This window comes from Hemitrygon akajei, chromosome 2 (genome assembly GCF_048418815.1).
Source record: "Hemitrygon akajei chromosome 2, sHemAka1.3, whole genome shotgun sequence".
In the NCBI taxonomy this organism is placed as follows: Eukaryota; Metazoa; Chordata; class Chondrichthyes; order Myliobatiformes; family Dasyatidae; genus Hemitrygon; species Hemitrygon akajei.
In genome coordinates this window covers 208,282,943-208,305,800 of record NC_133125.1, presented here as the reverse complement: position 1 = coordinate 208,305,800, position 22,858 = coordinate 208,282,943, and the positions used below count along the sequence as shown (strand labels likewise).

Sequence of the window (22,858 nt, the reverse complement as noted above, 5' to 3'; positions counted from 1 at the left end):
TTTTCATCATCCATATGAATGATTTGGAGCGAATGTAGGTGACATAGAAACATAGAAAACCTACAGCACATTTCAGGCCCTTCGGCCCACAAAGTTGTGCCAAACATGTCCCTACCTTAGTTATTACTAGGCTTACCCTTAGCCCTCTATTTTTCTAAGCTTCATGTACCTAACCAAAAGTCTCTTAAAAGACCCTGTCATATTCACATGTTTAGTAGGTTAGTCGAGGACTCTAAAATGGGGTGCACAGTGGACAGTGAGGAATGTTACATATCTATTTGATAAGAGATACAGCGTGAAACCTGCAGTCCCAGCCGAATGAGCTGAACCACCTGGCAACCAGGCTATTAAACACTAGGCTAATCAGAGGGTGCCACAGTAGTGTAGTGATTATCACAACGCTTTACAGTACAGGCGACCTAGGTTCAATTCCCACCGCTGCCTGCAAGCAGTTTGTATGTTTTCCCTGTGACCTCATGGATTTCCTCCGGGTGCGCCAGTTGTCCAAATACGTACTGGTTGAGATGTTAACTGGTCACTGTAAATTGCCCTGTGCTTAGGCAAGGATTAAAATTGGGGTATTGGTTGATGTTGTGGCTGGAAGGCCTGGAGGTGCCTATTCCATGCTGTATCTCAATAAAAATAATAAAATGACATTAGTAATTCACTGTGATCAATTAACCTACCAACCAGTATATCTTTGTACTGTGGGAGGAATCCAGAGACCTGGCAGAAACCCATGTGGTCATGGGGAGAACATACAACCTCCTTACAGACAAGGACAGAATTGAACTCCAAACTACATTGCCCTGACGCCCATTGCTTAGCAAAGATTACAATGGGGTCTTGACCAAAATGGCCAGTGACCCGTTGAATGGCAGAGAGATGTAATGTTGCATTTCTGAGCAGTGGCCAATCGGTGATCAAAGACGTAGCTCACTCAGTTTCATTGATTGAGTAGATGAGGCAGCAACCCGCAGCAGACTGGCATTCTGAGCAGCGGCCAGTCGGTGATCCAATGGGTGAGAAGATGTGGCTCTCTCAGGTACGCAGATTCTGCAGATACGGCTCGACTGGTGGCAGTTTGGTGTTTTGAGCAGTGGCCAAACAGCAATGGGGATGGATTGGAAAGAACAAATTAAAATAAAGTAGGGGCAAGTGCAGCGACCACTGCTGGAGTGGTCACCATTGGAGTGGACGGGTTCAGAGTTGGAATTTTGTGGCTTTAGATTTCTGAGGCTTTGCAAAGGAGAGGTTTCAGTGAGGGAAAGTGAAAAGCTGTAGATAGATTTTTTCTTCTGTATATTTGCTAATTTAGAACAGTAGGAATACCAGGCAGGGTAGCTAAATGCTCCTCTTGTGGGATGTAGGAAGACGAAGTATCCTGCAGTGTCCCTGATGACTACACTTGCAGTACACGAGAATCTGAGTGACAGTCAGGAAAGGGAAAGGGGTTAAACAGACAGTGCAAAGTATGTCTGTGACCAACTCCCTCAACAACAGGATACTAGAACGTAGAGTAGTACAGCACATTACAGGCCCTTTGGCCCACAATGTTGTGCCAACCCTCAAACCCTGCCTCCCATATAATACTATTGGATATTGCTGAGGGGGAGGAGTGGGAAATGCCCTTGCAGAGGAAAGTCACAGTGGTCAGGTCTCTGGCATTGAGTCTGGCTCTGTGGCTCAGAAGGAAAGAGGGGGAGAAGAGGCAAGCTGTGGTGATAGGGGACTCATTAGTTAGGGGAACAGAAAGGAGATTCTGTAGACGAGAATGAGATTCTCGGATATTATGTTGCCTCCTGGCTGCCATGGTCTGGGATATCTTGGATTGAGTCCATAGCATTCTTAAGTGAGAGAGTGAGCAGCCAGAGGTTGTGGTCCATGTATCTACCAATGACATAGGTAGGAAGAGAGACATGGTTCTGCAAAGTGATGTCAGGGAGTCAGATGCTAAATCAAAGGGCAGAACCTCCAGGGTTGTGATCTCAGGATTGCTACATGTGCCATGTGCTACTGAGGCCAAAAAATAGAAGATTGTATTGTTTAAAATGTGGCTAAGGAGTTGGTGTAGGAGTGAGATTTCTGGATCATTAGGTGCTCTTTCAGGGAATGTAGGACCGGTACAGAAGGGACTGCTTGCACCTGAACTGGAGGGGGATTAATATCCTCGTGGGAAGGTTTGCTAGTTTGGAGGGGGCGGAGTTTAAAGTACAATTGCAAGATGATTGGAACCAGAATGCAAGAATAGATAATGGAGAGGTTGTGGAGACAGGTATTCTTAAGACCTCAGTCAAAACTCAGAACCAAAAGGTTGAGTGTGGTGAGACTAATGTCCTGAGCTGTGTATATTTCAATGCAGGAAGTATGGTAGGAAAGGCAGATGAGTTCAGGACATGGACCAACAGATGGAATTATGATATTGTAGCCATTAGTGAGACTTGGTGTCTAGAGGGGCAGGACTGGCAACTCAACAATCTGGGGTTTGGTTGTTTTGGAAGCAACAGAGTGGAAGGAATTAAAGCAGGAAGGGTGTTGTGACTGTCAATGAAAGCCACCAGAGAGAGACAGTGCTGGTAGTATAAAAGTATGTATATTTGCTCAGTGTGCCTATCCCTACAGTGATTCATTCATTGTTTGGGCACATCCATAAATCTACAGGAAGCTGCACACCCTCAAACACAAGAACCAGGGGCTGACTTCTCTCTGCCCTCATTGTTTCACCTCCTGCACAGGTATTGTAAATTGCCTCACCAGTTATCAACACCGATGACCCCACATCCACTAACATTTCACATTACTGTTCCCCTCATAAACCTCTTGTGTACATTCGTCGATGACCAGCACTGGCAAGAGAGGCTGTCTCCAGTCATTTGACTGACCTGGATGCCTACCTCACCAGCTCTATAATTTGGTGGACAGTCAATTCAGAAACAGAAGGTGCTGCTGTGGATTCTAGAAACATAGAAAACCTACAGCACAATACACGCTCGTTGGCCACAAAGCTGGGCCAAACATGTCTTTACCTTAGAACTACCCAGGTTTACCCATAGCCCTCTGTTTTTCTAAGCTCCATGTACCTATGCAGGAGTCTCTTTAAAGATCCTATCATTTCTGCCTCCACCACCACGGCCAGCAGCCCATTCCATGCACTCACCACCCTCCATGTAAAAAAAACTTACCTCTGACATCTCCGCTGCACATACTTCCAGGCACCTTAAAACTATGCCCTCCTGTGCTAGCCATTTCAGTCCTGGGAAAAAGCCTCTGACTATCCACACGATCAATGCCTCTTATTATCTTGTACACCTCTATCAGGTCACCTTTCATCCTCCCTCGCTCCAAGGAGGAAAGGCCGAGTTCACTCAACCTATTCTCATAAGGCATGCTCCCCAATCCAGGCAACATCCTTGTAAATCTCCTTTGCACGCATCTATGGTTTCCACATCCTTCCTGTAGTGAGGCAACCAGAACTGAGCACAGTACTCCAAGTGGGGTCTGACCAGGGTCCTGTATAGCTGCAACATTACCTCTCGGCTCCTAAACTCAAACCCATGGTTGATGGAGGCCAATGCACCGTATGCCTTCTTAAGAACAGAGTCAACCTGCGTAGCAGCTTTGAGTGTCCTATGGACTCAGACCCCAAGATCCCTCTGTTCCTCCACACTGCCAAGAATCTTACCATTAATGCTATATTCTGCCAACATATTTGACCTACCAAAATGATCCACTTCATACCTATCTGGGTTGAACTCCATCTGCCACTTCTCAGCCAGTTTTGCATCCTATCAACATCCCTTTGTATCTGACAACCCTCCACACTATTCACAACACCTCCAACCTTTGGGTCATCAGCAAATTTACTAACCGGACCCTCCAATTCCTCATCCAGGTCATTTATAAAAATCACGAAGAGTAGGGGTCTCAGAAGCCTGAGGCACACCATTGGTCACCAACCTCCATGCAGAATATGACCCATCTATAACCACTTTTTGCCTTCTGTGGGCAAGCCAGTTTGGATCCACAAAGCAATGTCCCCTTGGATTCCATGCCTCCTTACTTTCTCAATAAGCCTTGCATGGGGTGCCTTATCAAATGCCTTGCTGAAATCCATATACACTACATCTATGGCTCTACCTTCATCAATGTGTTTAGTCACATCCTCAAAAAATTCAATCAGGCTCAAAAGGCATAACCTTCCTTTGACAAAGCCATTCTGACTATTCCTAATCATATTCTGCCTTTCCAAATGTTCATATATCCTGCCTCTCAGGATCTTCTCCATCAACTTACCAACCACTGAATTAAGACTCATTGGTCTATAATTTCCTGGGCTATCCCTACTCCCTTTCTTGAATAAGGGAACAACATCTACAACCCTTCAAACCTCTGGAACCTCTCCTGTCCTCATTGATGATGCAAAGCGCATCGCCAGAGTCTCAGCAATCTCCTCCTTCACTTCCCACAGCAGCCTGGGTTACATCCCGTCCAGTCCCGGTGACTTATTCAACTTGATGCTTTCCAAAAGCTCCAGCACATTCTCTTCCTTAGTATCTACATGCTCAAGGTTTTCAGTCTGCTGCAAGTCATCCCTACAATCGCCAAGATCCTTTACTATAGTGAATACTGAAGCAAAGTATTCATTAAGTACCTCTGCTATCTCCTCCAGTTCCATACACACTCTTCCACTGTCACACATGAATTCTGTCTGCTTTGGTGAGAGATTCTCATACTCTTTCAGGACACTGCCTCCAACCATGGCATGAGAGGTCACAGCTGTACCAAATCATCTCTTTTACTTTTCCACATCTTGCTTGCTAGGTGCCCTGGACATTGACACACAAAACAACTCCTCTGTACTGTAACAGACTACCCAACAGTCCAAGGGATTTAGGGGAACAAATTTTCAGAGAGAGTGCAGACAGTTGCAAGAAATATTAGGTTGTCATAGTAGGAGATTTTAACTTTCCACATATTGACTGGGACTCCCAACCTGTAAAAGGACTGGATGGGATAAAGTTTGTCAAATGTGTTCAGAAAGGTTCCTTCATCAGAACACAGAAGTGCCAAAGAGAGAGCTGTTATTTAGGAATGAGATGGGGCAGTTGACAGAAATCTGTGTAGAAGAGCATTTTGCATCTATTGACCACAATGCCATTAGTTTCAAAGCAATTATGCTGAAAGTTCAGTCTGGCCTGCAGGCCGAGACTCTAAATTGGAGAAAGGCCAATTTTTATGGTGTCAGAAATGATCTGGCATGTGGGTTTGAAGAGGCTGCTTTTGGCAAATGTGTACTTGTTAAGTGGGAGGCCTATTCTGACTGTCAGAATAAAAGGCAGAGAAAAGAAGTTTAGAGAACCTTGGTTTTCAAGAGATAGTGAGATCCTCATTAAGAAAAAAAGAAAAAAAAGGAGGTACGTAGCAGGGATAGGCAGGTAAGAACAAATGAGTTGCTTATGTAGTATAATAAATACAAGGGAACACTCAAGGGCTAAAAGAAGGCATGAGGTGCCCTAACAAACAAGTTGAAGGAGATACATCCTAAGGGATGTTTGAGATATGTTAAGAGCAAGGACAAAGTTGGTCCTCTGGAATTCAGACTGGTGATCCATGTGTGTTGCCAAACGAGTTTCAAGAGAGATTAAATTAATATTTTGAATCTGTATTTACTCAGAAGATGGACACAGATTCTGTAGAAATGAGGGAAGGTTGCATTGACTTCATGGACCTGTTGAATCTCTGTTTATTTTCTGAACTATAGGGTTCTTCCAGGTGTCAGGAATGATGTGCAGTCTTAATTACAACGATTGTTTATTTTAAAGTATGATCAAACATGCCAATACCAAGCAAACTAAATGAAGAGTTGAGAAACAATGCCAAGAGATAAATTAAGAGCAAATAATGTGAAAACAAAAAAAAAAGAAAGATGGCACCTCTGAAAAAGCCATCACCTATTCTAATTTAGATAACCAAAATTCCTTGCACAGAAATAAACTAGTTAATAGGATACATAGTTAAAACAATTACATCACATAAGTAATGTGCTAATACTTAGCCAATAAAAATAAGAAAGGTGATAAAACTCAGGCTACTGCTTTCTGCCAAACCACCACATACTGTGAAAAATAAATGAGTTTGTTAAAAAGTACAAATTGTATTAAAAATATTATTTTTAAAAAACAGTGGTTTCCAACAGAACCTATACAGATTATAGGAGGAGGTGTTTGCTGTCTTGAGGCTAAATAGGGTGGATAAATCTGGCTGGTGGTGTAGTGGCATCAGCGTTGGACTTCGGGGCAAGAGGTCCCGACTTCAAATCGAGCCGGCTCCCTTGCACGCTCTCTATCCATGCCTGGGTTGAGTGTCAAGCTAGCAACTCGAACTCGTGAAAAGAAACCTGGAGAGGGATGGGCTCCACCTGGTTGCAGATGCCCAAGACATGCCGTACAATGAGCAATCACTAAAATGATTGGTGCAAATAGCTTGTCATGTCGGCGACCTGATGACTCCAACAGGAGTTAAGGACACACACACACACACACACACACACACACACACACACACACACACACACACACACACACACACACACACACACACACACACACACACACACACACACACACACACACACACACACACACATCCCCACGGGCCTGACAGGGTGTTCCCTCGGACCCTGTAGGAGGGAAATACAGAAATTGCAAGAGCCCTAGCAGAGATATTCAAATAATCCTTAGCAACAAGTCAGACACCGGAGGATTGGAGTATAGCTAATGTTGTTCCGCTGTTTAAGAAATGCTCTAAAAAATAAACCAGGAAATTATAGTTCAGTGAGCCTGACATCAACCATAGGAAAGTTATTGGAAGGTATTCTCAGTGGCCGAATATGAGTATTTGGATAGACATGGACTGATTAGGGATAGTCAGAATGGCGTCATGCACAATAGGTCATGTCTAACCATTCTTACAGAGTTTTTCGAGGATGAGAAGTGACCTGATAAGAGGTGTTTAAGATGATGAGAGGCATTGATCGTGTGGATAGTCAGAGGCTTTTTCCCAGGGCTGAAATCGTTGCCACAGGAGGACACAGGTTTAAGGTACTGGGGAGTAGGTACAGAGATGTTGTCGTGGTTTTTCGTGCCTCACAAATGACCAGGAGACGCAGAAAATTCTTCAAGAAGGGTTAAACTTTAATTTGCAAATCAAAGCTGAGACAGTCATTGAGCTAGTCGCTGATTGCCCACCGATCCTTGTACATAGCATTTTTTATAGCAATATCCTGGTTTAGTTGCATTAGCATATCCACTCGGTCTATAGTTGCGTATCACAAGTACATCCGCCACTATTGTTTCTACCTATTGACTTATTCATGTTCTAGTCTACATCTCTTAGCTACCTCTCATTAACACACCATTGTCTCCTACATTCTTAAGATTTCAAATAGCAAGTTCAAACTACATAATCTACATCAAGACTGACTACATAGTTTTGGTTACACAGCAGACAAGTTCAAAGCAAAACATCTCTTAGCTACCTCTCATTACCACACCATTGTCTTCTACATTCAATTGGATACATGCGTAGCACATAGCAAACTTCAAAGCTGACTACATCTCTTAGCTACCTCTCATTAACATATATTAACACACCATTGTCTTCTACATTCCTAGCATTTCACATAGTTTTGGTTACACAGCAAATAATACAAGTTTTATACTCCATAATATTTTATACTCCAATATATCCCCCCTTTGAGACCCAGAGGGTCTCACACAGAGAAAGAAGACTAAGAGTCCGCGCACAAAAACCCCAATAAACTCAAGCACTTATTCCCAAATCTCGGGTTAAACTATAATTTTCTGCGCCAAGACCTCAAAGTATTCTCTCCCTGTTACCCTGGGCCGCTGAGCCAAAAACCTGTCCCTTTGTACCTGAGACAGGGAAAAAGACTCAAAGCCCTTACAATCTACTCCCACACTGTCATTTTGCTCTTGTTCATCCTGCAGGTGTTGTAGGCTGTAACGATACATTTTCGGTGTTTCTTTCTCCACTAAGCTAGCTTCAGTAATTACCACGAGCATTGGAAATTGTTTGGTTGCAGCACGCACTACAAGAGATTTGAGACAAGGAAGAAAACAGCGCAGCACAAGCACACAGCTCAACAATACAATACTGACAGTTATTGCCATTTTAGTCAGCCATGCTCCCCATCCTCCGAGTCTACTTTCCAACCAATCAAAAACAGATGTTCAAATCCTGCATTCTGTTTGACCTCCGTCCGCAGATTCTTTAATTTATTCATTGCTCCGGTGAAAGACCCGTCTGGGCTAGTGTTGTTTGGTATGAAAGTGCAGCATTGTTCTCCAAACATTACACACACACCCCCTTTTTCTGCCAAAAGCCAATCCAGTACCTGTCTGTTTTGCCACACCATCCTGCTAGTTGCATCTAGCCGTTGCCCTAAGGCCTCCAGTGCATCATCATTGGTGTCAGTTGCCCTTCTAACATAACCTGAACAATGGGTTCCTCATCTGCCTCCCTTGTTATCATTGGGTAATGCCCCTTCCCACTCAAGTTCTCGGGGCACCCCTAATACCTCGCATAGGGGTTCACAGGTCCGCTTGGGCCTGTGGGGGCTGGTCCTTGGCTAAACTTTAGTTCCCTTCTTATCGGTTCCTGCTGGTGTGTGACAGGCCATAGTATAAACGGACAATCTCTTCTCATGTGACCTGGCTGATTACATTCCCAGCACAATCTCTCTACCTCTCTTTCCCACTGTTTCCTCACTGGTTCCCTTTGCCCATAGCTCCTCTGTCCCCCTCCTTGGGACTTCCAGTCCTGTCTGGGCTGTTTGAATTTAGTCTGTTCCTGATAGGGCATTTGTGGGAATGCTCCCTCAAAGTCAATTATTGGCATGGGGTTTTCCAGCCCTTGTCTTACAGTATGATCGGTCCCTCCATATAGCAGTGCTTTGTTCAGTTCGATGGCTGTACTCGAACCGGTGGTTGTTGGCAGCATCTTTTTGTTTTTCTCTTTTTCCTTCTTTTTGAGTTCTTCGAGCTGCATTTGTATTAACTTTCTTTGCTCCTCTTCCTGCTGCTCAGCCAACCTTTGTTTGTCTTTCCGGTATTTCTCAACTGCATGGACTACGTGGTCTCTAAATTCTTGTGGGGTCTTTGACGTTAGCCCAACCACTTCCTCCAGTTTGGATTTTACTTGTGGTGGCATTGCATCCAAAATGATATGTCGGAACAGTGAGGTCATAAATAAGCTATTCTCCACCTCTTGCTCAGTCTCCAGTCTCCACCTTTTCAACTGGTTTTCTACGTAGGCTGCTGGGTTTTCATTGTCTCCCAGTGGATCCCCTCTTAAGGCTTTGGGGTCCACTTTGGGTGGATAAAACTTTCTGAGGGCCTGCCATACCCTCTGCCTCACTCTGTCAAACCCATCTCCATCAGTTCTCGGGTCGTTTGAGTTTACTATGCCAGCCATTTCCATTAGTTCGTTAAATTTGGAGGTTCCCATCAACCTTATCAACAGTGCCTTCAAATCTCCCATAGCCAATAATCGTCCCGCTGTTTCTTCTTCAAAGGCTCTAATCCATTTCCCTGCTCTTTCATGTAGATTGGGCAGAGTGTTTTTCAGCCCTTCTAGGTCCTGGGATCCCCAAGGGATATACTGCACTTGTCCTGATCCTTTTACTAACAACGGCATCATTCTTCCTCCTTCTTCCCACCTTCCCTGGCTCTCCTCCTCACCTGACTCCCCATCTGTCTCAGGGTATGTCTTTACTGCCTCCCACACAAATGTCTCTGGGGTCCTCTTCTTCCCTCGGTCTCCCTGTGGAGTCCTTCCTTTCTGTCTTGATTCAATACTTGGTTGGCCCCTGGAGTATTTTTCGCATCTCTTCTGGCAATCCCCTCTCAGTAACTTATCTGGCTCTCTCTCTACTTTCACAAGTCACTCCCCTACCGCCTCCTTCTGCCCTTCTAGGCTTATGCCTCCTACCTCTTCCCCACAAATTCTCGCATCCTCTCTCTCTCCACTTAACTCTTGCTCCTCCAATGAGTCACCTTTTCTAGTCTGTTTATTTCTATGGTATAATCGATACTCCTCATATTCCTTTTCCTCTCTCAAATATTTCATCCGTTCAATCTGTTCTTGCATTTCTCTCTGTACCTGTTCTATCTTTATCCTTTCTGCCTGTATCTCCTTCCATATCGCCACTTTTTCCTTCTCGTATTGTTTTTTTTCCTCCTCATTATCCCAAACTTGGACTTCTCCCTGCATGTTTACTGTTTCCGTCAGCAGGGGGCACTGCTTAGGGGTTCCTTCCTCATTGTAGGGAGGGGGGTTTTCTGTTTCTTTCGCATCCGGGTACGGAGCCGAAGCCAGCTTCTCACCATACCCTTCTCTCTCTTTAACAGGCTGTTTCTCCAGCACCTTTGTGTCTTCCTCGCTTGTAATCAATATTCTACCTGTCCTCCTCAGCCTTTCTCCCTCCGTTCTGAAGAGTTTTAGCACTTCCATTTCTCGTTCTTTTTTTTTGCTCTCTTAGATTTATCTTTTGATTTGTAATTTTTAATTAGTCCTTCCATTTCTTCGCACAAGCTTACATCAAACGTTCCTTCTCTTGGCCACTTTGTGACCAGGTTTTTGGTTCTTTTTTCCCATTTTTCTGAAGTTTTTGTGATCTCATTTTTAATTAACGGGAATTTTTTGCTCAGAATCTCTACTGCTGTTCCTTTACCTGTCATGTTATTCTCTCTTTTAAGGTATTTCAGAGATTCACAGTTTGTTTACTGGATAATATTATTTACTCTAATTCTACACCTAGTCCTAGTCTAACACCACGTGGACTTTTTCTTCCTATAACACCACGTGGACTTTTTCTTCACTAAACTTACTCTAATTCTACGCCTAGTCCAACACCTCGCCTGTTCAGACCCTTATCTCTTAAGGCGGTATCCACGAGGATTTTCTACTCTAATTCTATTCTATTTTCCTTTCCCTGCCCTTTCAGCCCTTCGTTTCATACGAAGCGGTACCCTCAGGGATTTACCAACACCACGTGGAATTTTTCTTAACTTAACTTCTTATTAACTTATTTGTACTTACCTTCACTGCAGTGTTCTTGATCAATCCTCTGAGCCTCCTGTTAACCCCCAATTCTGCCAGATTCTTTGGACCGGAGAGACCCTTCGGCAGTGGTTCCACACTTCTGAGACTCCCAGACCTCCCCAAAGCCAACAGAATTCTTAGTCCAAATTGTCGCAAAAGCGCTTACCTTTTGTTTGGGTGCACCCTTAATTCTGTTAGCCTTGTGGGGTCCCGGAGGACTAGGAAGCGTCCCCAATCTGCCGTTTCCTTTCCGCGGGTCTCTTTCTGATCCTGTCACGGTCGCCAATTATGTCGTGGTTTTTCGTGCCTCACAAATGACCAGGAGACGCAGAAGATTCTTCAAGAAGGGTTAAACTTTAATTTGCAAATCAAAGCTGAGACAGTCAGTGAGCTAGTCGCTGATTGACCCCCGATCCTTGTACATAGCATTTTTTATAGCAATCTCCTGGTTTAGTTGCATTAGCATATCCAATCGGTCTATAGGTGCATATCACAAGTACATCCGCCACTATTGTTTCTACCTATTGACTTATTCATGTTCTAGTCTACATCTCTTAGCTACCTCTCATTAACACACCATTGTCTCCTACATTCTTAAGATTTCAAATAGCAAGTTCAAACTACATAATCTACATCAAGACTGACTACATAGTTTTGGTTACACAGCAGACAAGTTCAAAGCAAAACATCTCTTAGCTACCTCTCATTACCACACCATTGTCTTCTACATTCAATTGGATACATGCATAGCACATAGCAAACTTCAAAGCTGACTACATCTCTTAGCTACCTCTCATTAACATATATTAACACACCATTGTCTTCTACATTCCTAGCATTTCACATAGTTTTGGTTACACAGCAAATAATACAAGTTTTATACTCCATAATATTTTATACTCCAATAATGTCAGGGGTAAGTTGTTTTTATACAGAGAGTGGTGAGTGTGTGGAATGGGCTGCCGGTAATGGTGGTGGAGGCAGATACGATAGGGTCTTTTAAGAGACTTTTGGATAGGTACATGGAGCTTAGAAAAATAGAGGGCTATGGGTAAGCCTATTAATTTCTAAGGTAGGGTCATGTTTGGCACAACTTTGTGGGCCGTACGGCCTGTATTGTGCCGTAGGTTTTCTATGTCTCTATGAATTCATTCGGCTGAAAAGCCTGCCTTAACTCCTTTTTAAGTGCCTCCAGTATTCACTCACCCCCTCCTCATCTGGATCCAGTTGTTGTTATATCTCTTCCACACACCAGTTTCCACTGGCCATCTCCGGTCTTTCCTTCCATTCTTGAAGAAAGGTCTCAAACTCAGACATCAACTGTCTATCTCCCTCCACACATGCCACCTGACCTATTGAGTTCATCTAGAATTTTGTGTGTGTTGATCAGGAAAATCTAAGGTCTGGTTGTCCAGCAGCTGTACAACTGCTAAATAAATTCCGGTAAAGGTTTCTGTTGGCCATTCGACTGTGCCTGAGCCCCATCGGTCTTTCCACTGGTCCCGTGGCCGCGCTGCCTGAGCCTCCCCCGATCCTCGGGGACTCTCTAATTCTCTGCTTCTCCCCCCAGTCTCTGTCACCCTGGATGTGGAAACGGCGCATCCGCTGCTCGAGGTGTCTGAGGATCGGAAGAGTGTGAGACGGACTGGGACCCGGAGGAATCTCCCTGTCACTGGGAAGAGGTTCACAGCCTGGATTTGTGTGCTGGGATCAGAGGGATTCACATCGGGGAAACATTACTGGGAGGTGGAGGTGACGGGGAATCGGTACTGGGGTCTGGGAGTCGCCGCAGAGTCTGTGGAGAGGAAGGGACAGGTCAGACTGATTCCGGAGACCGGATTCTGGACCATCAGGCAGGATGATCATGTAATCAGGATTCTCACCTTCCCTGAATCCCGTCTCCCTGCCGGTCCCATCCCCAGGAGGGTGGGAGTTTATCTCAACTACGAGTCTGGGACAGTTTCATTTTACAACGCGGAGACCAAGTCCCATCTCCACACCATCAGTAGGAATAAATTCACGGGGAAACTTCATCCATTCTTCTGGACTGGGGATGAAAACCAGTGGCTAAGAATCTGCTCCAGTTCTGCTCCGGGTCTGTAAACAGATCAGTTCCCAGGACTGGTGTCAGGAATAAGTCGATGTAAATATAAATGTGCAGAGAGTGAAATAAACACGATATGAGAATAATCGGTCCATTAATTTTAATTTTAAACTCAACCTCACGAATGATGAAGGCCAATACACCGTATGTCTTCTTAACCACAGAGTCGACCTGCGCAGCTGCTTTGAGCGTCCTATGGACTCACACCCCAAGATCCCTCTGATCCTCCACACTGCCAAGAGTCTTACCATTAACACTATATCCTGCCATCATATTTGACCTACCAAGAAGAACCACTTCACACTTATCTGGGTTGAACTCCATCTGCCACTTCTCAGCCCAGTTTTGCATCCTATCAATGTTCCGCTGTAACCTCTGACAGCCCTCCACACTATCCACAACACCTCCAACCTTTGTGTCATCAGAAAACTTACTAACCCATCCCTCCACTTCCTCATCCAGGTCATTTATAAAAACCACGAAGAGTAAGGGTCCCAGAACAGATCCCTGAGGCACTCCACTGGTGACCGACCTCCATGCAGAATATGACCCGTCTACAACCACTTTTTGCCTTCTGTGGGCAAGCTAGTTCTGGATCCACTGGACCTTTCAGTTTGATTAGCACTTTTTCCTTTGTAATAGCAATGGCACTCACTCCTGCTCTCTAACACTCACAGAGCTCTGGCAGACTGCTAGTGTCTTCCACATTGAAGACCGATGCAAAGTACCCATTATGTTCATCTGCCGTTTCTTTGTTCCTAATTACTACCTCACCAGCATTATTTTCCAGTGGTCCAATATCAACTCTCAACTTCCTTTTACTCTTTATACAGCTGAAAAACTTTTTGTATCCTGCTTTATATTATTGGCTAGTTTGCTCTCATATTTCACCTTTTCCCTTCTTATAGCTTTTTTATTTGCCTTTTGTTGGATTTTAAAAGCTTCCCAATCATCCAACTTCCCACTCACTTTCGCTACCTTATATGCCCTTTGATGCAGCCCTTAACTAACTTTGTCAGCCACAGTTGCTCACCCCTGCCATTTGAGAACTTCTCCCTCTGTGGAACATATCTATGCTGTGCATTGTGAACTATTCCCTGAAAGTTCAGGCATCTCTTCTCTGCTATCATCCCCGCCGGTATCCTCCTCCAATAAACCTGGGCAAGCTCCTCTCTCATGTCTCTGTAATTCCCTTTATTCCATTGTGATACTAATATATGTGAGTTATGTTTCTCCCTCTCAAATTGCAGTATGAATTCCTTAACATTAAACTTTACATTAAGCTCCCTAATAAGATCTGGGTTATTAAACACCACCCAATCTAAGATAGCCTTTCCTTAAGTAAGCTCAAGCACAAGCTGCTCTAAAAAGCCATCTGATTGAATTCAGCAAATTCCCCCTCTTGCAATCCAACATCAACCTGATTTCCCCAATCCCCTTGCATATTGAAGTCCCCATTACAATTTCTCATTACCCTTATTACATGTTTTTTCCAGCTCCCCTTACAATTTCAACCCCACAGCTTGGCTATATATAATCCCCACAATGTTTTTTGTTACCCTTATAGTTTCTTAACTCCAGCTACAAAGATTCAACATTTTCTGTCACCTCCATCTAAAGAGTAATTTCATCTTTTACCAATAGGGCTACACCGCTGTTTATTCCTTCCCACCTGTCCTTTTGATACAAAGTATATACTTTAATGTTAAGCTCCCAACTATGGCCTTCTTTCAGCCACGACTCAGTGATGCCCACAATGTCAAACCGACGAATCTCTAAATGCGCCACGAGTTTGTCCACCTTATTTCAAATGCTATGCACATTTAAATACAGTAACTTCATCCTGCATCCTTTGCCCTTTTGAATTTTTCCTCTGTGGTACAATTTAACTCTTTGCTCTGTCTGCATTTGTACCCAGTCATTGGCTTGTCCTTCCTTACGTTCATGTTACACTCATCGTTGACTTGTACACCTGCTGGCTCACCCTCAGCTCTATCAAACTGCTTCCCATCCTCGTGCCATATTAGTTTAAACTTTTCCCAAGAGCTCTCATATATATGTCCCCATCGGATTCTGGTGCAGTCCGTCCCTTTTGTACAGGTCCCACTGTCCCAGAAGAGGTCCCAATCATCTAGAAATCTGAATCCCTGCCCCATCTCCAATTCTTTAGCCACATATTTTCCTGCCACTTCATTGTATTCCTATTCTCACTGTCACATGGCACAGACAGCAATCCCAAGATTATAGTATTGAGGTTCTGCTTCTCAGCTTCCTTCCTAACTCCCTATATATTTTTTTCAGGACGTCCTCTCTTTTTCTATCTATTTTGTTGGTACCAATATGTATGACTTCTGGCTGCTCAGCCTCCCTTTTCAAGATATTGTGAATGCGTTCAGAAGCGTCACAGATCCTGGCAGCTGGGAGGCAAACTACCATTTGTGTTTCCATTTTGTGTCCACAGAACCACCTATCTGTCCCCCTGTCAATAGAGTCCCCTATTACTGCTGTCATCCGCTCAGTTCCCTACTCTTCTGGGCTACAGGGCCAGGCTTAGTGCCAGAGGTACGGCTGCTATTGCTTCCCCCCAACAGTACTCAAATGGAGTATTTCTTGTTCAGGAGGATGGCCACAGGTGGGCTCTCCACTATCTGAGGTTCTCCCTTCCCTCTCCTGACAGTCACCCATTTATCTGTCTCCTGTAGCCCCGGGGTGACTACCTCCCTGTAGCTCCTCTCTATCACCTCTTCACTTTCCCTAAGATGGTCTCCAGTTCTCTAACACAAGAGGCTCACCAGGTTCCTCTCTGCCATCTGATTTCTGAACAGACCATGAACCTATGAACACTACCTCACTATCTTGTGCTACGTATTTATTTTCTTAAAATACATTAAAATTATTGACTGCACTGTCCTGCTGCCGCAAAACAATACATTTCACAACATACGTCAGAGATAAGGAACCTGATTCGGGATTGTAATTTTTGACCTACACAGGAAAATCCTGTTTTCCTATAATGTGATGCCCAGAATTGATGCATGACTATCACTCAGCTCTGGAGATGATCCCCTTGCTTGTAATCCTCCTGTAGGGTCTGAGGGAACAACTTGACAGGGCCTGGGAATTTGGAATGGAGCATGATTTGCCTCCGGATAATTCCAGGATGATTTCAGGAATGAAAGGGTTATCATATGAGGGACTTCTGATGACTCTGGGCCTGTACTCACTGGAATTTTGAATCCCTTCTGAATCCTCCAGCACATCTTTTCATAGATAAGAAGCCCAAAATGTTTAAAATACTCAAGGTGAGGCCTCACCTGTGCCTTGTAAAGCCTCAGCATCACATCCCCAACACTACCTGCCCCTCCATCAATCTTTGTATCATCTGAAAATTTGGCAACTATTCCATCATCTAAATCATTTATATACAGCACTGTATAAAAAGAAGCGGTCCCAACACTGACCCCTGCGGAACATCACTAGTCTTTGGTAGCCAACCAGAAAAGGATCCTTTTACTCACACTCACTGTCTCCTACCAAACAGCCAATACTCTAACCATGTTAGTAACTTTCCTGTAATACCATGGGACTTTTAACATGGTAAGCAGCCTCATGTGTGGTACCTTGTCAAAGGCCTTCTGAAAGTCCGAATATACAACATCCACTACATTTCCTTTATCTATCCTACTTGTAATCTCCTCAAAGAATTCCAACAGGTTCATCAGGCAGGATTTTCCCTAAAGGAAATCATGCTGACTTTGGACTATCTTGTCCTGTGTCACCCAGTATTCTATCACCTAATAATAATAAAAATAATTTTAAAAACTAAAGTATATATATTTCAAAAGATAAATTAAAAATTCCAACAGTGGTGCCAAAAGAGAGAAAAATAGTAAGATAACGTTCATGGGTTGAATTTTCATTCAGAAATTTGATGGCAGAGGGGAGGAAGCTGTTCCTGAATCACTGAGAATGCCTTAAGACTACTGAACCTCCTACCTGATGGTAGCAATGAGACGAGGTCATGTCCTGAGTGATAGGAGGTCCTTAATGATAGATGCCACCTTTTTGAGGCATCTCTCCTTGAAGAAGTCCTGGATGCTGGGGAGGTGAATGCCAATGATGGAGTTGTCTGATTTTACAACTTTCTGTAGCTTATCTTGATCCTGGGCAGGAGGACAGGGATCAGTTTGAGATATGGGTGGAGAAATGGCAGATGGAGTTTAATCTGGACATGTGAGAGAGGATGCATTATTGAAAGTTAAATGTAAGGGGAAGGTTCACAGCAAATGGCAGCACTGTCAGAGCATTGATGTACAGAGGGATCTTGGGATCCATGTCCACAGCTGTCTCAATGTGGCGACACAAGTTAAAGTGCAGTCAGGAAGGTGTAGGACATGCTTGCCTTCATCAGTCAGTGCATTGAGTATGAAATTTGGCAAGTTCAAAATTCAAAGTAAATTTATTATGACGGTACATGTGTATCACCATATACAAGCCTGAATTCAGCACACAGAATATTTGGATGGTTTACCAGCGTCATCTTGCGGCTGTATGAAACTTGGGCGATGTCAGATTTGGAGTGTTATGGCTACACAAAAAACTTCAGAGTCTGGAGTTTAAGGAAGTGTCTCAACCTGAAATATCGACAATTACTTTGCTGTTACAGATGCTACCTGACCTGCTGAGTTCCTCCAGTGGCCTGTTTTTGTCTATGGAGTATTGAGGAAGAAGATACAACAGCAATGTTTAAGAGGCATTTCAACAGGCAAATGAACACAGGAAATAGAAGGATATAAAACATGGGGAGGCAGATGGGATTAGAATACGTTTGCCTCATGGTTGGCACAAACAGAGTGGGGCCAGGTTACTGAGGGATAAGAGGAAATACATTCTGGAGGCTTTGGCCACAAAGAATACACAAAGGGTGGATTGAACTCCATTGTGAGGAACCCCAGGGCACAGCTCTCTGCCTTGAGGAGCATCAGAGGTGGAGAAGAACACTGAAGATGGAAATCAGGAGGGTAGGAGAACACGCAAGGTGTTACAGGCACATTGAGATTTAAAGAATAATTAGTGAGAGAATAGGTTTCCTTAAGCACCAATTTGGTTCTCTACAGGTGGAGCCACTGGGGAGAGGAGTGGTCATAAATCAATATTTCTCATCTGTATTTTCCAGGGAAACATCATAGAAACCAAGAAATTAAAGAAAATGAACATTAACATGGTGGAACGTATCACACAATCAAAGAGTAGGTGATGATCTTGTTCCCAGAACCTGACTATATCTGAAGACATCAGGACTAAGTCAAAATTGCAGGGAACTTGGCAGACATATTTACTTCATATTTAACAAAAGGTGAGGTGCCAGAAGACCGGAGGGCGGCTCAAGTGGTGCCTGTAGTTAAAAACGGCTGGAAGGACAATCTGAGCCCAATATCAGTGGTGTTAAAGCAACTGGAAAGAATTCTAAGAGACAAGACCAAACAGAGTTTGACCATATGACATAGGAGCAGAATTATGCCATTCTGCCAGTCAAGTCGGCTTCACCACTTTGTCATGGCAAATCCATTTTCTCTCTCAGCCCCAACCTCCTGCCTTAGCCCCATTTCCCTTCAATCCTGACTAATCAAGAATCTATCAAACTCTGCCTTAAATATATCCAGTGACTTAGCCCCCACAGCCACCCTTGGCAATGAATTCCACAGATTCTCTCTTGTTAAATAAATTTCCTCTCAGCTCCATTCTAAAAAGATGCCCCTCTATTTGGAAGCTGTGTCCTCTGGTCTTAGACTTCCCCATCATGGGAAACATGCTCTCCACATCTACTCTATCGAGGCTTTTTAACATTCGTCTGGTTTCAATGAGTCACCCATCATTCTTCGGAATTCCAGTGAGTAGAGCCCCTCAGCCATCAAACGCTCCCCATATGACAAACCTTTCAAACTTGGAATCATTTTCATGAAGCTCCTTTGAAACCTCTTCAATGTCAGCACACCATTCACAGATAAGAACTGCTCAAAATCCTCCAAGTGAGGCCTCTCCAGTCCATTATAATGCCTGCACCGTACATCCTTGCTTTTATATTCTAGTCCTCTTGAAATGACTGTGAACATCACTTGTGCCTTCCACACCACCAACTCAGCCCTGCAAATGAACCTTTTTGAAATATTAAACAAAGACTCCGGAAGCCCTTTGCACCTCAGATGTTGAATTTGTTCTCCATTTGGAAAAATAATTCTATGCTTTTATTTCTTCTATCAAAGTGCATGACCATATACTTCCTGACACTGTATTCTATAGGCCATTTCTTGGTCCGTTCTCTGCCCATCCGTTCTCTGCCCATCTAAGTCCTTCCGTAGCCTTCCTCAAAACTACCTGCCCCCTCTGCCTATCTTTGTATTATCTGCAAACATGGTCATAAAGCCATCCATGTGTCAAAGCCCTTCTGAAAATCCGTATACAACATTTATCGATTCTCCTTTGTCTATCCTGCATGTCATTTCTTCAAAGACTTCCATTAGTTTTGTTATGCAGGGTTTTCCCTTAAGAAAACCATGCTGACTACAGCCTATTTTATTATCTTCCTTCAAGTAGCCCAAAACCATATTCTTAACCAATATCTTCCTGACTACTGAGGTCAAGCTAACTAGCCTATCACTTACCCTTTTTTCTGCCTCTCTCCCTTCTTGAACAGTGGAGTGACACTTGCAAATTTCTATTCATCTGGAACCATGCCAGAATCCATTGATTCTTGAAAGATCATTACTAATGCCTCCACAACCTCTTTAGTCATCACTTTCAGAACCTTGGCATATATATCATCTGGTACCTACCTTCAGACTTTTCAGTTTTGGTATGCTCTTTCATAGTATTGGCTAGCTTACCTTTGTATTCCATTTTCTCCTTTTCTATGACTTTTTCAGTTGCCTTCTGTTGGTTTTAAAAGCTGTCCAATCCTCTAACTTTCCACTAATATATACTTTATTATATGCACTCTTTGACTTTAACCTCTCTTGTCAGCCACAGCTGCGTCATCTTGCCTTTAGAATACTTCTTCCTATTAGGGACGCACATGTGCTGCGCCTTCTGAATTGCTCCCAGAAATTCCAGTCATTGCTGGTCTGCTATCATCCATGTGAGTGTTCTTTTCCAATCAACTTTGGCCATCAAACTGAATCTTAGAATCTTCTTCCTGACTTCCGAGGGAAGCGATGATGTTTCTGGTTCCTGGGGCATCTGGAAGAAGGGTCCCAGAGAGGGGATGACAATAAATTAATTAACCAAGCAGAAGTGAACACTTCAAGCTGGGTGTGGTGTGGTGGCTGTGGATGCTTAGAGAGCCGGTATGTTCAGGAGACGTGGTTAGATTTTTCAGTAAGGGTAATCATGGAAGTGGCATCAGCACAGGGAAGTGGTGTTGATGTTATTTAATAGGACAGCAGGTGTGAGGGGCTGAATGGCTTCCTTTTGTTTCTATACCTGATGTTCTTCAGAGCAGTGGACAGATTGAACTGAGGGAGGATAGAAGGGTCCAGGATATACATAGATGGGAAGTGCAGGAAGGTTAAATATAACTTTGAGGAACTGCTATTCATATAATTCAAATTTCACGGAAATAATCTTCTCAATAATAAGGGCAATCCAGAGGCAACTTCACATTGTTCTGTGTTGGATACACTGGGATTACTCAGACACAGCTGCAGGAAGACTTCCTGACTTCATCCCTTTTCAGCCCTGCTCTGCTGTGTTAAAACCCTCTTCCTCATTACCGGAACATGTTTGAGTTAAGTAATTGCATTCGTAATTATAATAATTTAATGTAGTTTAAAGTGGTACCTTAAGATTGATATAGCTGGCGGTGGTGGTGTTACTACCTATTAAATGCTCCCAATGTGCTTTAGAACAATCAGAGTGGCCTGTGCTGCTATACTGAGGTAGTGATTAGTGTTGTAACGATGGACTGAGAATAGAATGGGTCAAATGAAGTAGCTGTTCCTGAACCAGGTAGTGTGGAACTTACGGTTTCTTACATCCTGCTCGATAATACCCATGAGAAGATGGCATTGGATGTTGCCTTCTTGATGCCTCCTGTAAATATGACTTCTTAGCTTCCCATGAAGTATTGGGTTGAATTCACAGCATTCTAAATTGCACTAAATTCCTCCACTTCTGAAGTGGGTTAATATTTACTGAATTTAACCACCACCTGCATGGTGCAGGATTTAGCGAATTAGTGGATAGAGTGGGATGTACAGAGATGGGACTGAGTGAGGAGCTCTGTGGTGGTTGAAAGGATGGGGTGTTGGGTGTCTCACTTTGCCTTAAGGATGGTGAAAGACCCTTCTTCCACCTACCTTTAAGGACGAGAGCTCTGAGGGAGAAAAAGTTTTACCCAATCTCCATCTGAAATGAGTTGTCCCATTTTTCCCACATGAGTAAACTACCGCTCCACATCCACCTTATCTCCACCTTCCATGAGTCAATAATTTCCTTTTACTGTTCTAAACCCAGCAAGTACAAGCCCAGCTTGTTCAAACTTGCTTGATAGAGTCATTGAGTAGGACAGCACTCTGTGACTCTTTGGCCCATCTATTCCATGCCGTACTATTATTCTGCTTAGTCCGATCGACTCACACCTGGACCACAGACCACCATTTCCATCCCATCCAAGTACCGTAGATTCCGGACTACAGAGCGCACTGATTAAAAGCCGCTGGCTCTAATTTTAGAAATAAAATCAATTTTTTACTTGTAAAGGCCGCACCGGATTTTAGGCTGCACCAGATTTTAGGCCGCAGGTGTCCCACGTTGTAATATGAGATATTTACACAGAAAGATATTACACGTGAGGATTTTTTAACTTTTAATTAAATCCATATGGTAACAAAAACAAATACATATTGCAAATGCTTTTTTTTCGAACCGTGCCCGTAACGCGGCTACTTTTAAATATACGTTGCGTATACTTCTTTACTGAACAACATTCCAATATCTCCTAACGACTGGTAAAAAATATATATACTGCAGCCTACCAGGAAAAGTTATTGATCGCCTTTAACTTAAAAGCAGCGTTTTCGCTCCGCCGCTCGACCCCCGCCGTCCCGTTTATCGCAAACTGGTATCCCACAAGACGCAGCGAAACCGGGTGTGACGTCATAGCATCCCGCGATGTAGTACAGAAAACAAATATAGTTAAAACTCTTCTAACTTTAACTAGAAAATGAATTACTAAGCGAAAATATTATAAACTAAATAACTGCCATAAAGGCAGCACAATGCTTTTCTTCGAGTGTTTTCCATGTTGATGAGGGTGAGTACAAATGACTGATTTACAATAATTTAATTGTGAAAGTGCGCTTGATTTATCGTACAATTTCATTGGACCTCTGTGAACTACTCATCAATTTTATTGGTCTACTGTTACGAGGCAAAATGTTTACGAGGCGGCATGAAAAAAATAATGTATTAGCCGCTCTGGATTAAAGGCCGCAGAGTTCAAAGCTGTTCAAAATGTGGGAAAAAAGTAGCGGCTTAAAATCCGGAATCTACGGTAGTTGTCCAAACCTCTCTTAAAAGTCACAGTTGATCTCAGATCCCCAACTTCCACTGGCAGCATGTATCACACTTGTA

At 43.5% G+C, this 22,858-nt stretch overlaps 1 protein-coding gene across 1 annotated transcript in view; it reads left to right on the top strand.

Annotated features, from left to right (window-relative positions):
* The window catches only part of LOC140722216 (uncharacterized), a 140,737-nt gene that overhangs the window by 11,594 nt on the left and 106,285 nt on the right, over positions 1-22,858 (top strand). The window contains exon 6 of the mRNA XM_073037009.1: positions 12,695-13,226. Within this exon, the coding sequence (XP_072893110.1) occupies positions 12,695-13,226 (532 nt within the window). The remainder of the gene's footprint in view (positions 1-12,694; positions 13,227-22,858) is intronic.